A 14,334-nucleotide genomic window follows, 5' to 3' on the forward strand; every position below is an offset into this window, starting at 1 on the left:
GGGTGGGAGGGAAAGGAAGAAAGCAAGCAGCCAGGTGTGAGACTCAAACCTCAGTTGGCCATGTGGGAGTACGGAGCCATTAACCACTATGCCACCTGCTGACCCCAACAATACAAAACTTTTTAAATTGGAAATGGATTAATGTAAGATTAGCTTTTTTATTGACAATATTTTTCTAATTCACCAAAATAAAAATGCATATGATAGAAAATTTTAGCTTTATTTATTTATTTATTGGTGAGAGAGTGAGACAGCACATAGAAGAGGGAGGAGACAAAGAAGTGAAAGCAAGAGAGATCTCTTTTTTGTCTTTTTTTTTAATTGCCAGGGATCGTGTGCACTCACTCAAAAGGGAAAGCAAGAAAGCACCCCCAGCCCCCATGGGGCAAGGTCACACTGCAGTCTTCCTCCATCCCGCCCTCCTTTCCGGAATCAGGCATACACACAGTACCTGGTTTGTCAAGCAACCGTTCTGGGACTCAAACTGCATACACAGTCAGCCATGCAGGATCCCACCAACTTACCCACCAGGCCTCCTGCTTGCCTAAGACAGGTATTTTTGACAGGATCTCACTGAAAAGAGGTCCTCCTGCCCAGAGTCCCAGTCAGCCAGTACACAGGGGTGCACCATGGCACCTAGTCTGCTTTGGATCTGGCTGAAACTAAACCCAGGTCTCTGTTGCCACCCAGCCACTGCTCAGCAGTGCCCTCCAGTGTTTGCCACCATAGCTGGACTTGGTTTTTTTTGTTTTTTTCTTTTTAAATCTTGCCAGGGTTTTATTTATTTTCACATACTTTTTGTTGTGGTAGTAGGCTAACACAGACAATATTCTATTACTATCTCAACAGCAGCATCTTATCTTTTAGTTCTTTCTTTGTATGGCCCTTTAAAATGCGTTGTTCTTAGATGAACATCAGTTATAATAATGGTTCCAACTCTGCTAGACCCAGTCTACCCAATTAACATTTTTAAGAACCTGTTTCTTTTCCTTTTTTTCTAACTTTTGCTAGAGGGTGCATGCACTTGTCAGAGAAAGACAGAGAGGGAGAGAGAGAAAGCCCCCCCATGGGAGAATGTCACACAGCAATCCCTTCTCCTCCTTCTCCATCCTGCTGGGATTTGAGACATGTATGCACATGTGCCTGGTGTGTTTCTCAAGCCACCGGAGTCCAGGACTCAAACTATGAGGTTGGCTATGTTGAAATTGACTGCCTTAACCACCAGGCCATGGAGCCTGTCCAATACCTTGTTTCTATCCTAAAATTAATAGATTAATCTCCCTGTTCACATAAAACTCAATGTAACTGTCCTAATTATCATATAAAGAGGAAATAAAAGGAAAACAATTAAATTTCAATATGTAAATTGTGAACTGTAATGTAATAGTCAGATGCTCGTGTCTAGACATAGACACTGGGAATGGGGCAGCTACAAAGGCAGAGTTTTACAGATGTGTGGAATTGGCCACTTACATAAGCCGTATTGCTATCTGTGTCATTTTCTAAAATATTTGAACAGCCTTGATTAAATTTTTAACAAAACAGAGGACAAATTCCCCACAATTTATATATTTCATGTGTTTCTGAAAAGGTTTTGGCATCTATTTAAATTATACAATCATAAATTTTGTTTGTATGTAAAACAGAGTTAGGACCTGGCTCAGATCATTAGAAACAGGTTTTCATCTTCATTAATATCCAGAACATTTGAAAGTTATAAAGATCAGAGGACAATGCATCTATGGGGAGGACTCTTTTGTGAGTCGCAGATCATCGAGCATCCCTAAACCTAAATGCCATAATTGCCCCTTCATCAATGAGACAACCAAAATACACATTTCTAGAACACCATATTGGATGTTTTGTTGCGATGGTTCTTTTTGGCAATGGCAGCATCTCTCAGAATGTTTTTAATACATAAGATAAAATATATAGGATTATAAAGGAAACTGATCATATTGAAATATATACTGCAAGGAGGCCAGCAATGGTGTAATGCTACGTCACTGGACTCCCATGTAGTCAACCACAGTTCGATTCCCAGACCTGGCGACTTAAAACTCATGCTGGGAGTGCGAGTTTCTCTGTCTCTCTGTGTCTCTGGTGAGCACACATGCCCTATAGCAAAAATCTCTCTTAAAAACAATAAAAATATATTTTGCAGGTTAAGAACTCCTGTAAGGGGGCTAGATGGTGGGGCAGTGGTAGAACATGGTGCTCTGTGAGGCCGACTCACATGGGAAGGTTCCAAGTTTGTATCCACAGACTTCCCTGAGTATGCTAGGCACATGTGGGCCCATGATCCGGGGCTGCCTGAGGCCATGGGTGGACTGTGGCACCAAGACTCTATGGAAGGTGTTGTATTTCTGCCTCTCTGACATTCTGTATCTCTCTTGCTCATGGAAGTAAATATAATTTTAAAAAGAGAGAGAGTCCTTGCAGGAGGCCCTCCACTATACACACTTCAGTTGAAAACCACTATTTTATAAGGATGTTTTTATATTTGGGGAAATAGTGAAAGCCATAGTCTTTTTTCTTTTTTTCTTTTTAAAGATTTTTGCAATGGGGCACATGCACTTGCCAAAGAAACAGAGAGACAGAAAGCAAGAAATCACCCCCCTGGGGGTGGCCAGACTGCAATCCCTTCTCCTCCATTCCCCTCTTGGGATTTTTGGGCACGTAGCTGGCATGAGTTTCAAGCTGCCAGGCGAACCACAGTGAACTACGTGGGAGTCCAGGGCCTTAACAACTATGCCACCTGCTGGCCCCGAAAACCATAGTCTTAAAATGCCATGGACTTGAAAGTATGTTTGTATGCCTGTGTCATTTTGTCATCAACATAATGGCATTAATAGAGGACTAACATCAACTCTCTTATAGAATCTAGTGGAATTAAATAAATAACAGAGAAACTGTATTTCTATTCTAATTTTATATCAGAAATTAAGTGTATCAAGTGGACTAATGCCTCTGTTTTCCATTCTTTCCTCATTATGACTAAACTAACTCTCTCATTAGCATCAATTAAAGTTCAGATCTTTTGCCAACTTGTTTGTTCATGTATTAAAGGACTAAGGTAACCTTGGCAGAAGAAGACTCTTCCTCCAGATGCCATTCGATCAGTTGGCAAAGAACTTATACATATTAAACATAAGAGGTTCTAGGAATAGGAATTGTAAAACAAGATAATCATGAATGTATTTCAACAGGTACCCACTCAGTGCTTCGTAGGAGTGCACTGGGAGAGGTGACCATAGGCATGTGAGTGAACAGCTTGTTGTGACAAATGCGCAGGATATCAGGATGATGGTTCTTATTTCTTTTAGGGTATGTCTCTGTGCCAGACCGTTGTCGTTGGCTCTGTAGTCATTCTTCTCTACTCTTCCAGAGCTTGTTATAATTTGGTGGTGATCACCATATCTCAGGATACATTAGAAAGTCCATTTAATTATGGCTGGGATAACCTTTCAGATAAGGTAAGTACCTACCACAGATTGCCAGTCTAACAATTTAATAAGTAAGGTAGCTTTAACTAAGAGGGTATTTTAGTGTTTGACTTATAAACACTTGTGTGGAATTAATGTCTACGATCAGTGGTCATACTTAAAGCTCTATGTTGGAAAATCCTCATTTACATGAGGTGCTTTTCCATTTGAAAATAAACCTATTGGTCATAAACCTATTTTGTTATTTTTTTAAAGGATGGTATTTAAATATCTCTAAATCTACTAATTGCCTGTTGTTAGCCAATGAATATGGGCATGACTTTAATTTGTTAGGAAAAAAGTAAACTCCTACCCAAGAACTACATATAATGTTAAACATTTAGTTCAGTTTGGGAACCAGCAGTTAGCGTAATGGCTATGTCGCTGGACTCCCATGTAGTCGACCGCGGTTCGTGTCCCGGACCCGGTGGCTTAAAACTCACACCGGGCGCGTGTGCGTGCATGCCCAAGATCCTGAGGGGAGAATGGAGGAGAAAGGATTGTGGCATGACCATCCCCCCTGGGGGGTGATTTCTCGCTTTCTCTCTCTATGTCTCTCTCTGTCTGTCTGGCGAGCGCACACGCCCTACAGTGAAAATCTGTCCAAAAAAAAAAAAAAATTTAGTTCAGTTTTAGCTGTTCAATGACTTTCATAAAAACCTGGCATTATCAGTGCTACCTCGACAGTCTAGTGGTTAAAATGAGCTTCCAGATATGGTTTGAATCCCAGACCCTGCAGCTTGAAAAACACACTGGGCACGTGTGTGTGTGCCCCCAAAATGCTAACAGGATTGAGAAATGGAAAAGAAGGGATTGTGGCATGACCATTGGGGTGGGGTGTTTGCTCCATCTCACGCTCCCTGTCTCTTCGTCTGTCTCTGGCAGGCACATGTGCCTTCTGGCAATTAAGAAAATATATATGGCATTATTAGTCCTGGTAATGGGAGAGCATTCATAGTTCCTTGGATGTCCAGGTATTTACTATAGTAATTCTCACTACTATAAATATGCATATTGAACTCCCCAGCATTCTTCATCCTCTTCCTAAAAGTACAGCTAGACATAACTATAAGGCCTATCTTTATAGTAATCTAACTTTGTACCGAATTTAAGGCATCCTAGAATACCACTTCTCATTTACATTTCTAAGAAGAAAGAATTTTCACATGTGGCTCCAAGTAGTAGGTTCTCTTCACTCCTTTCCCTGTTTTCCTCCCTCAACATCTAGTAGAACAGTAACAAATTCAATCTGTAGAATACCCAAAAGCATATTTTAAGTAGCAGCTGAGCTGAGTGACTTAACAAGTTACATTTCTCTAGGTATGTAAAGCAGGGAAGGTGCTACTGTTTAGCCTGTGGAACACCTGGAATAGTAGTCTCTTTAGTCTCTTCAGCATACAGGGCCTAAACATGAGAGGACTCACTATATATCCACATATTCAAGTTATTTTTATAGGGCCAGCTCTGGGGTGCAGTGATAATGCGCTACTCAAGAGAGGCTGACCCCCCACATGGCAATGGAGGGTCTAATCCCTGGCCAGGTCAGCCTAAAACACATGGGCCACAGGTGCATGTGCCCAGAAACCAATGGAAGGGGATCATGGTGTGACCAGACCCTTTGGAGGGTGCTCATTCTCTCTCTTTGACACGTATTTACAGTCTAACAGTGTGAAAAGAAAAAGTGAAGAAAAACGTAAATGTATTTCATAAATTGATGCATTGAAACACTTAACAGTTTTTTATTCTACTGAACATCAAAGCACATTTATGTTCCTTAAAGGGTAAGTTGTCGTTATATGAGAAGACACAAAAGAGAAAATGTTAGTTTATGTCTCTGTGGTTGATATATTTAACTTACCTGGCTGAAGTAAGTTAATTGTGGAGAGTGACTGCTTACACATAAGACAGGTGTAGAGACTGCTCTGCCACTTTCTGTTTACAGGCTCATGTAGAAGATGTAAGTGGAGAAGAATATATAGTATTTGGAATGGTCCTCTTCCTGTGGGAACACGTGCCAGCGTGGTCAGTGGTACTGTTTTTCCGGGCACAGAGATTAAACCAGAATTTGGTATGCTATCATAATATTACCCAATTCCTTCTCCTTATTTTTAAAAACTACAGATAGCATTTATGTTGCTTTTCTACTTTGGCAAAATGTAAGATTAAAAATCATCATAGATTCTAGCTTCCTTTCTTAAGTGAAACATAAACCTTCATGTGCTCTCTTATACTTTGTTCGCAGGCAACGGCTGGCATGATAAACAGTCACAGTTACAGTTCCAGAGCTTACTTTTTTGACAATCCAAGACGATATGATAGTGACGATGACTTGCCAAGACTGGGAAGTTCAAGAGAAGGAAGGTAGATGGAACAAAAGTCACTTAGCCTGAACTAGTACTGAAATAGTTTGAAAAGGGCAAATCTGAGCTTTTAACACAAAAGGTATTTGGTGGTATGTCAATAAATAAGGTCTTGTAATACTGAAGCTTAAAGCAGACATTTCAACAGATAGTGAGACCTGCACTATAAAGAATTACCATATGGGGGCCAGCAGGTGGCGCAGTGGCTAAGGAACTGAACTCCCACATCAACGGTTAGAGTCCCAGACCTGGCAGCTTGCTTTCTCACTTCCTTTTTTTTGGGGGGGGGTGGGGGGGAGGTTTTTGCTATAGGGCACATGCACTCGCCAGAAAGACAGAGTGAGACAGAGACAGAAAGCGAGAAACCATCCCAGGGAGGATGGCCACTCCGCAATCCCTTCTCTTCCATTCTCCTCTCGGGATCTTGGGCATGCACGCACACGCCCCTGCCATGAGTTTTAAGCCGCCAGATCTGGGTCTTGAACCGCGGTCAACTACGTGGGAGTCCAGCAACGTAGCCATTACGCTAACTGCTGGTCCCTTCACTTTCCCTTTTTCTGTCTCTCTCTCACTCACTCACTCTGTCCCTCTCTGGTCAAAATTAAATAAATAAATAAAGTTAAATAAAATAATTCTTTAAAAAAAAAAGAGAAAAATTTCATTTCAGAGTCCCTTGTTGGCTAGCATTGAAGGGTTGGAGAGATAAGCAGGGAATAAATACTATAATAGTGATTATCTGTTTCCATATTTTTGATGCTTTTCAAAATCCAGAGAAACCCTAGGTAAAACACTTGGGAAGTATGGATGCCACAGAAGATCTCCCCATGCTCTTCTTGTTCCAAAACCATTGCAAGCCCTTAACTGTTAATTAACTGAGTAGTATCAGGGCAAAGATAAAACTGAAATGCACACCTACATAATGCTTTTAGCCCGATATAACATTTTCTATAATCCTGCCTTTCTCTAGATAAATTACCTAACTACAATTTTTTTTAGCTAATAAGGATAATAGTAGACCCTATCTCATAGTATCGTTGTCGAAGTTAATCAGTAGATGGTTCTGTGTGTGTGTATATATATATATATATATGCATATTTTAGAACAGTGCCTAGCACATAATAAACACTATATTGGTTTTACTATTATTGATAATCATGTTCTACTAGTCTTGGATGGCACATATTCATTCTTTCGTAATGTAATGTGACATAGAATCAAGGGTATTAGATAAGTCATTAAATTCTGTAGAAAGTCATTGTTATTCGAGAAAAAAAGTTAGGTTGTCAAGAAAGTCATGACATATTTTTTTTTCTATGCAAAAATGCATCATGACTTTCCTGACAACCCAATACTTGATATAGGGCCAGCAGGTGGCTTGGTGTTAAAGGCACAGACTCTCACATGGCCAACCATGGTTTGAGTCCTGAACCTAGCAGCTTACTTTCTCACTTTCTTTTTTTCTTCTTTTCTTCTTTTTTTTTTTTTATTTTTGCTGTAGGCCATATGTGCTTACCAGACAGAGACAGAGAGACAGTAAGTGAGAAATCACCTCCCAGGAGGATGATCACACTGCAATCCCTTCTTCTCTATTCTCCTCTTAGGACCTTGGGCATGCTCACACACACACCTGGTGTCATTTTCCCTGTCTTCCTGTCTCTCGCTTATGAGCACTTCTGCCCTATAGAAAAATTTTAAAGTAACAATAATAATGTATTAAATTAAATGAAAAATTCTTTAAAAAGTACATACTTGATACTAACTGTATTACAAAATTTAATGAAAATTTTTTAAATGCCTATGTAACTTCTTATATCCAATCACAGTACTGTGACTTCTTTCTTTTCTTGTCGTTGCAGTTTATCAAATTCTCAAAGCTTGGGCTGGTACGGCACCATGACTGGGTGTGGCAGCAACAGTTACACGGTCACTCCCCACCTGAATGGACCTATGACAGATACTGCTCCTTTGCTCTTTACTTGTAGTAATTTAGATTTGAACAATCACCATAGTTTATATGTAACACCACAAAACTGACAGGATTACCAAGTTGTGATTCTTGGATTGTTTTTCATGAATGTGTATAGTCATCGTGTTTAAAGTCCATCTATGTAAACATTCCATTATTTGTTGCAACTGAAAACAAAATCTGACAATGTGGCTGTGCTTGACGGAGAGCACAGCTATTACTTTGACCTCTTCATAGTAAAATAAACTGGAAACTATGGAATAGGAGATAGGAGAGCTTCAACCTTAAAGCACCTGGCCTCCAAACATCCCGACTTTGGAACATCAAATGCATATATGCACTTTTGTCTTTTTTCTGAGAGAGTACACTGCAGTCCTCAAAGTCTTCTCTGGAAGACTGTATCACAGTACACCAAGTTGAAGGCAGTTTTCCTATGAAAATCAAAGTGTGTATATTCAGTGGTGTACTCTATATGGAATTCTTACCCAGTAAAATTTTATAGTGTGAACAGTGCACAGTTTAAGGCATAAAAATGTATCATTCTCCTTAAAAATCTAAAAATACGTAATCATTGAAGACAATTCCTTTAAACATGATTTTAAAATACCAACTAGAATTATTTAAACAATCATTTTAAGCAAATGATAGCAGGAATCCTTTACAGTGATGACCAGCAGTGTTCTTTGAAAAGCCACAGTAATTTTTTCAAAAGGAAAATATACTAGTGAAAATTGTGTGGCTACTTCGAATAGAATTGATCAAGTGATTATTTTGTATAATTAAAATGTAGGTAGTAGTTTAAGCATGATTCTCCAAGAAAGCAATAGTGATTTTTGCATAGGGAAATGTTGGTAGAGACTTCTTGGGACTAAACAAGTTTACAGATGCGTTTAAGAATAATCCATAAAATGCACGATGCTAAGTTAAAACATTAATATGTTTTCAAAGGCATTTGACTTAGCTAAAAACAAGATAGAGCTGATCTTAACTGTCGAATCAGGATTGTCCTCAGGTACATTAAATCATGATACATTATTGCAATGAACTCAAGTGCAATATTTTGTAAAATGTGTAATTCCTCCTTTAGTTTTCACACTTTTATACCTTGTATATGAGCAAAGCCAAATTAAATTTAAATCAAATTAATTTCAGCATTAGACTAAATAAGCAAACTTACATAAATGTATGAACTAGGTGACTATAAAACCAGAGGTTAACAATATTGGAATACTTTTGGAATTACATTTAAACTATTTTGAATACCCTATCCCAAATCTAAAAAGAAATCTATGGTAAGCTATGATAATACAGAATTTTAAAATGCACTTTCTACCAGTGTCTATGTGGAAGGAAATAGATGCTGAATACCTCACGATGCCAAGGGAACAGGCCACAATGGGGAGTTGTCTCGACATGCTTGAAAACCAGTAACATAGCTGTCTGCTGACCTGTTTCTTCAGAACTGGAGCTAACACAACTGTCCTCTTCTGTCTTCTGTTTTGATTAGAAAGTTGCTTTATTCCTCCTCTTAAAATATCTTTCAACTTTTAAATAACTGATGCAGTACCTTCTCGAAAGTGTAACAGTAAATGAAACCCTAAGAAAAAATTAAACTATTCATGCTTTTAATCTTTGGAGTGGCTGGTACACAAACAAATACATTGCCTTTTATGATACAAATAACCTTTCATCAGAAGTGCAAGCTATCACTTATATAAATGGTACTTTGGGCTTGTTACTAATAAGTTCTCACACTGTAACTAAATTATTTAAAAATGTATACCACAGAAGTTAACCTTGGTATTAACGTGACAACATAAAAGTATATTTTCATTATCACTTCAGTTGTTAGATTTCTTTTCAGAAAGCCAACTATTTATTTTGCTAATAATACCTAATTATCTAGAGCTATCTGAAGATATTGGTGTTGTCTTTGTTAATCCTTGGGGTTCAAGGTGATCAAGTAAATTTTTCTTGAGGCATCCCTAGATAATGGTCCTGTTTGATCAGATAAACAAAGATCACTTTTCAAATGTTTTCACTTCTTTCAGCTGCATTAGTTAACTGTTACAAATTTGAGATTATACCTGACGAGGGTACCTAAATTCTTGTATTTGTCTCCTTAAACACATCTCACACACAACATCACCAAAGACAAAGAACAAACTCTGGCCCAATTTTTGCTTAAAAATTCCAAAGCACTAGGAGCACTTTAAGTTTGGTCTTGAAAGGAGCTGTTTATCAAATCGAAGGGCTACCGATTCCCTGTTCATTCTGCACTGAAGCACACAACGACAAGTTCAAACCTTCCTTTTTTCGTTGTTCATTAATTAGAAAAGTGAATTTCATTGCTTAAATGTGTAATTCTACAGTGATTAGCAGTACTTGTTTTTATCATTTCATTTGGGTGGCTATTCATTTCAAAACTCTTCCCAATCATTATAGCTCGTAGTTTTACGGAAGATGTAATTTATAGCTCAAGTGGCTTTTTTATGTATAGCTGCCTTTTTTTATTGTTTAACAGTGTTACTCAGCTATATAATCAGTTTCAAACTGGTTGTGAAAATATAGCTGTGGCCAATGAATGTATTTATTTGTTGTTTCACTAAATTGTAACAAAACACTACTGTTAAAAATAAAAGTGTTTGTGCTTTTATTTGAAGGGCTGGTGTTCTTAATGGGTTACACTGTTTCTACCACACAAGCATGAGAACCCTAGTGCTACCTTAAGAGAAAAATACCAGGAATTGCAAATGATGCCTTTAATGAGCTCATAATTACTTACACATCTGGATTTCAATGATGTGTCATATGCTTTACTTTAAAATACCGACACTCTTGGGCCAGCCGGTGGTGTGGTGGTTGAGGGTGCTAGACTCCCACTATATCCAACATGGTTCGAACCCCAGACTGCTAGCTTTCTTGCTTTCCCTCTGTGTCCCTCTCTGGTCAAACTAAAAATAAGTCAATAAAGTTAAATGACATAACCCTTTTAAGAAATGTTACTAGATAGTACATTTTTTAATAAAATTAAACTAAGAAAAATCCTTGTATGAAATAATTTAGAACACCTTCTCTCTGTCTCTCAGAATTATGAACAGAAAGGGACTAGCAGATGGTATAATGGTTACGTTGCTGGACTCCCATGTAGTCGACCCGGTTCAAGTCCCGGATCCAGTGGCTTAAACTCACACCACGCACATGTGCGTGCATGCTCAAAATCCCGAGAGGAGAATGGAGGAAAAGAGATTACAACATCCATCCCTCTATGGGATGATTTCTCACTCTCTGTCTCTGTCGCTATCTCTCTGGCAAGCACAGGCACCCTATAGCAAAAACATTCCTAAAAAAAATTTATAAACAAGAATAATTTTATTTAGCCTATAATCCTGGGCACTGATTCTCTGATTATTCAAGAAATTCTTCAGTGATGCTGCTGCCATTTCCCTTGAGAGGAAAAAACTCCTTTTCCTCCCAGAATAGAGTCCTTTCATGACCCACCAAAACCCGCACCAAATTTTTAATACAATTTCAACTTTATTGAGCCCCAAAATTCTCCAGATCCCTAGAGAATCTCCTAACTCTGCTGTAAAGGGAGTGAAAGTACTGGGTTGTCAGAAAAGTCATGCCGCATTTTTGCATAGAAAAATACAGAAAAATACATCATGATTTTTCTGATGACCCAATATTTGGAGTGAGGGTATGACCTCTAATATAATCAAGTTGTCAGGATCAGCAGATGGCATAATAGTTACATTGCTGGATTCCCACAGTCGACTGTGGTTTGAGTCCTGGCTCTGGCACCTTTTAACTCACACCAGGCATGTATGCATATATGCCCAAAATCCCAAGAGGAGAATGGAGGGGAAGAGATTGCGGCATAGCCATCCCCCTGGGGGTGGGGGTGATTTCTTTTTCGGTCTCTCTGTCTCTTTCTGGCAAGTGGACATGCCCTACAACAAAAACCTCATAATCAAGTTGTCAGTGTAAAAGCAATTTATTTAGGACTGTCAGTGACTTGGTGGTTAAGGCAGCTGGATCCCACATGGCTGACTGTGCGGTTCGCATCTTGAACCCAGTAGCTTGAAGAACATGCCAGGCACCTGTGCTTGCCGTGCCCAAACACCCCGAAAGGAGAAATGGAGGAGAGACTTTTAGCATGATCACCCTCATGGATATGCTTTCTCACTTTCCCTCTCTCCAGCAAGCACATACACCCTCTGACAAATTAAAAAGAGAAACAATTTATTCAACAAACATTTATTTAAAGTGATTTAATGTTCATATGCCAAAAGCTAGGCTATGGAGATCCAAAAATGAATAGTTTCCTTTTCCTGCCCCTAAGGAGCTCACATTCTAATACTAGACTTGAAACAAAAACAAGAGTACAGTAAGTGATACAATAGAGGTAGGCTGTAACTGCAGCGATGACACAGAAGAGGACGTGAGAGGACACACTGTAAATGGAACCAGAGCGATGTTACAGAGGACGTGCTTATGCTGGGCCCACACGGATGTACAGGAACTCCAGGTGGGAAAGGATGGCGAAGGTATTTGTCCTGAGTACAGCATTCACCCAGGTGTGGAGGCCTGGCTGTTTGGAGCATCTGAAGAACTAAAGGTCTGTTTTATGAGAACACTGGGTTTAGGAGACATATCGGGAGATCTTACGCACCAAGCAAAGGAGTTGGGCTTACTTCTGAAAGTTTATAAAGTCACTGAAATGTGTTAAGCAGGGAGTAACATCCGAGTATTTCCAGAAGTCCTACCTGGTCACACAGCAGTGGAGCAACAGCGAGGAGACAGGCCAAGTATAGGGGACAGGCTAGTGCAGGACTTCAGGTAAGAGCTGTGAAAATGGAAATGGTGGTGTTCTCAGAGAGGTGTAGATACAAACAGGACTGAAGACATTAGTGGATCATGGGTAGGTGAAGCAGAGGAACAAACACTTGGATAACGGCTCTGAAGTTAACCAAGGTAAGGAACACAGGCGTAAGGGTAGGTTTTGAAGAGTGACTGTTTTACGACACACACAGGTGTCTGTGAGAACCAGGTAAAGTGCAGAAGGCAGGCAGACTGAGAAGTTGGGATAAAGATTAAGATTTAACAATTGAATTCAAACTGTCCAAGAGTGAGAAGTGGTGTAGTCATTAAAAGAGTAAGAATGAAAACTTGAGGAATAACATTTAAGCAATAAATAAGGAGGCCAAAAAGGAGGGTTCAGGGATATAATATAAGAACATGTAAGGAGCCAAGAGAACAGAACTTCTTAAAGAAGGGCTTGTCAACAGTGTCAAATGCAGAAAAAAATCGGACTAAAAAAATGGCTTGTGAATTAAGCTATGAATTTAGAATTTTGTACTTCACAGGAAGGGGCTATTGAGAACAATCGACCCAGGACCAGCAGCAGGCATTGTGGTTAAGGTGCTGGACACTCACACGGCCGACTGCAGTTTGAGTCCCACACCTGGCAAGATTGAAAATCATGCTGAGTGTGTGTGTGCCTGTGTGTCCAAAATCCCAAGAGGAGAATGGAAGAGAAGGGATGGTGGCATGGGCATCCCCCTTGGGGGATGATTTCTCACTTTCCCTTCTCTGACTCTCTGGCAAGTGCACATGCCTTGTAATAAAAAAAATAAAATAAATAAAAAAACTATGGAGCCAAATGCCAGGTTTTAGTTCAGCAAGTGGTAGGTGACAAAGTGAAGGTAGAAATGTTCTTTTTCAAAAGACTGGTTGCAGGGAACCAGCAGTTAGCGTAATGGCTATGTCGCTGGACTCCCACGTAGTCGACCGCGGTTCGCGTCCTGGACCCGGTGGCTTAAAACTCACGCCGGGTGCATGTGCGTGCGTGCCCAAGATCCCGAGAGGAGAATGGAGAAGAAGGGATTGCGACGTGACCATTCCCCCTGGGGGGGTGAGTTCTCGCTTTCTGTCTCTATGTCTCTGTCTGTCTGGCGAGCGCACATGCCCTATAGCGAAAATCTCTCAAAAAAAAAAAAAAAAAAGACTGGTTGCTTAGAAAAAGAGAAGGGAGCATAACATGGGAGAGAGAGAGATACACAAACCAATGACCATATAAGCCCATCTACTATATTTCCAGAGTGTTACAAATGTCCTTCTGTTTTTCTATATGGTGAGCACAACACAGTCCTTTGAGTCTCCAAGAGGATTGACTTACTAGTGAATTCATGTCTTTCTTTTCCTGCCCTCTTAGAGAAAATCAGTGAGAAAAGAAAAATAGGCCACATGTTAAACTAAGCTCTGTGATCATTCATTTAAAATATACTGAAGACATGTTTATACATTCATTCAACAAATATTTATTAGACACCAATTATGTGCTTGGCACTGCACTCAAGGACAGACACAGAAAACAGACAGCAGTGTAAATGACGTTTCTGAACTGTTTTATAAATAATCCCAGCTTTACTTAAAATACGATGTTTCAACATGTTATACCTACTAAGACCTATCTAAAGAGGGCACATAGATTTTGAGGTATACAATTTCTTTTTCCCT

The 14,334-nt window shown here is 39.5% G+C and overlaps 2 protein-coding genes across 3 annotated transcripts in view; one reads left to right on the forward strand and one right to left on the reverse strand.

Annotated features, from left to right (window-relative positions):
- GPR137C (G protein-coupled receptor 137C) overlaps positions 1 to 10,422 on the forward strand; it is a 68,634-nt gene extending 58,212 nt beyond the window's left edge. Inside the window, exons 6-9 of the mRNA XM_006160583.3 lie at positions 3,327 to 3,476; positions 5,428 to 5,553; positions 5,728 to 5,846; positions 7,703 to 10,422. Of these exons, the coding sequence (XP_006160645.1) occupies positions 3,327 to 3,476; positions 5,428 to 5,553; positions 5,728 to 5,846; positions 7,703 to 7,880 (573 nt within the window). The 3' untranslated portion in view covers positions 7,881 to 10,422. The remainder of the gene's footprint in view (positions 1 to 3,326; positions 3,477 to 5,427; positions 5,554 to 5,727; positions 5,847 to 7,702) is intronic.
- A 1,649-nt stretch (positions 10,423 to 12,071) lies between these two features.
- ERO1A (endoplasmic reticulum oxidoreductase 1 alpha) overlaps positions 12,072 to 14,334 on the reverse strand; it is a gene marked incomplete at its 5' end in the record, with an annotated part of 67,738 nt that continues 65,475 nt past the window's right edge. Inside the window, 2 exon segments of one of the 2 annotated variants that reach the window (XM_027776623.1) lie at positions 12,072 to 12,435; positions 12,582 to 12,661. In XM_027776623.1, the coding sequence (XP_027632424.1) occupies positions 12,586 to 12,661 (76 nt within the window). 2 annotated transcript variants of the gene reach the window in all.

The sequence above is a fragment of the Tupaia chinensis genome, unplaced genomic scaffold (assembly GCF_000334495.1).
Source record: "Tupaia chinensis unplaced genomic scaffold, TupChi_1.0 Scaffold000688_1, whole genome shotgun sequence".
In the NCBI taxonomy this organism is placed as follows: domain Eukaryota; kingdom Metazoa; phylum Chordata; class Mammalia; order Scandentia; family Tupaiidae; genus Tupaia; species Tupaia belangeri.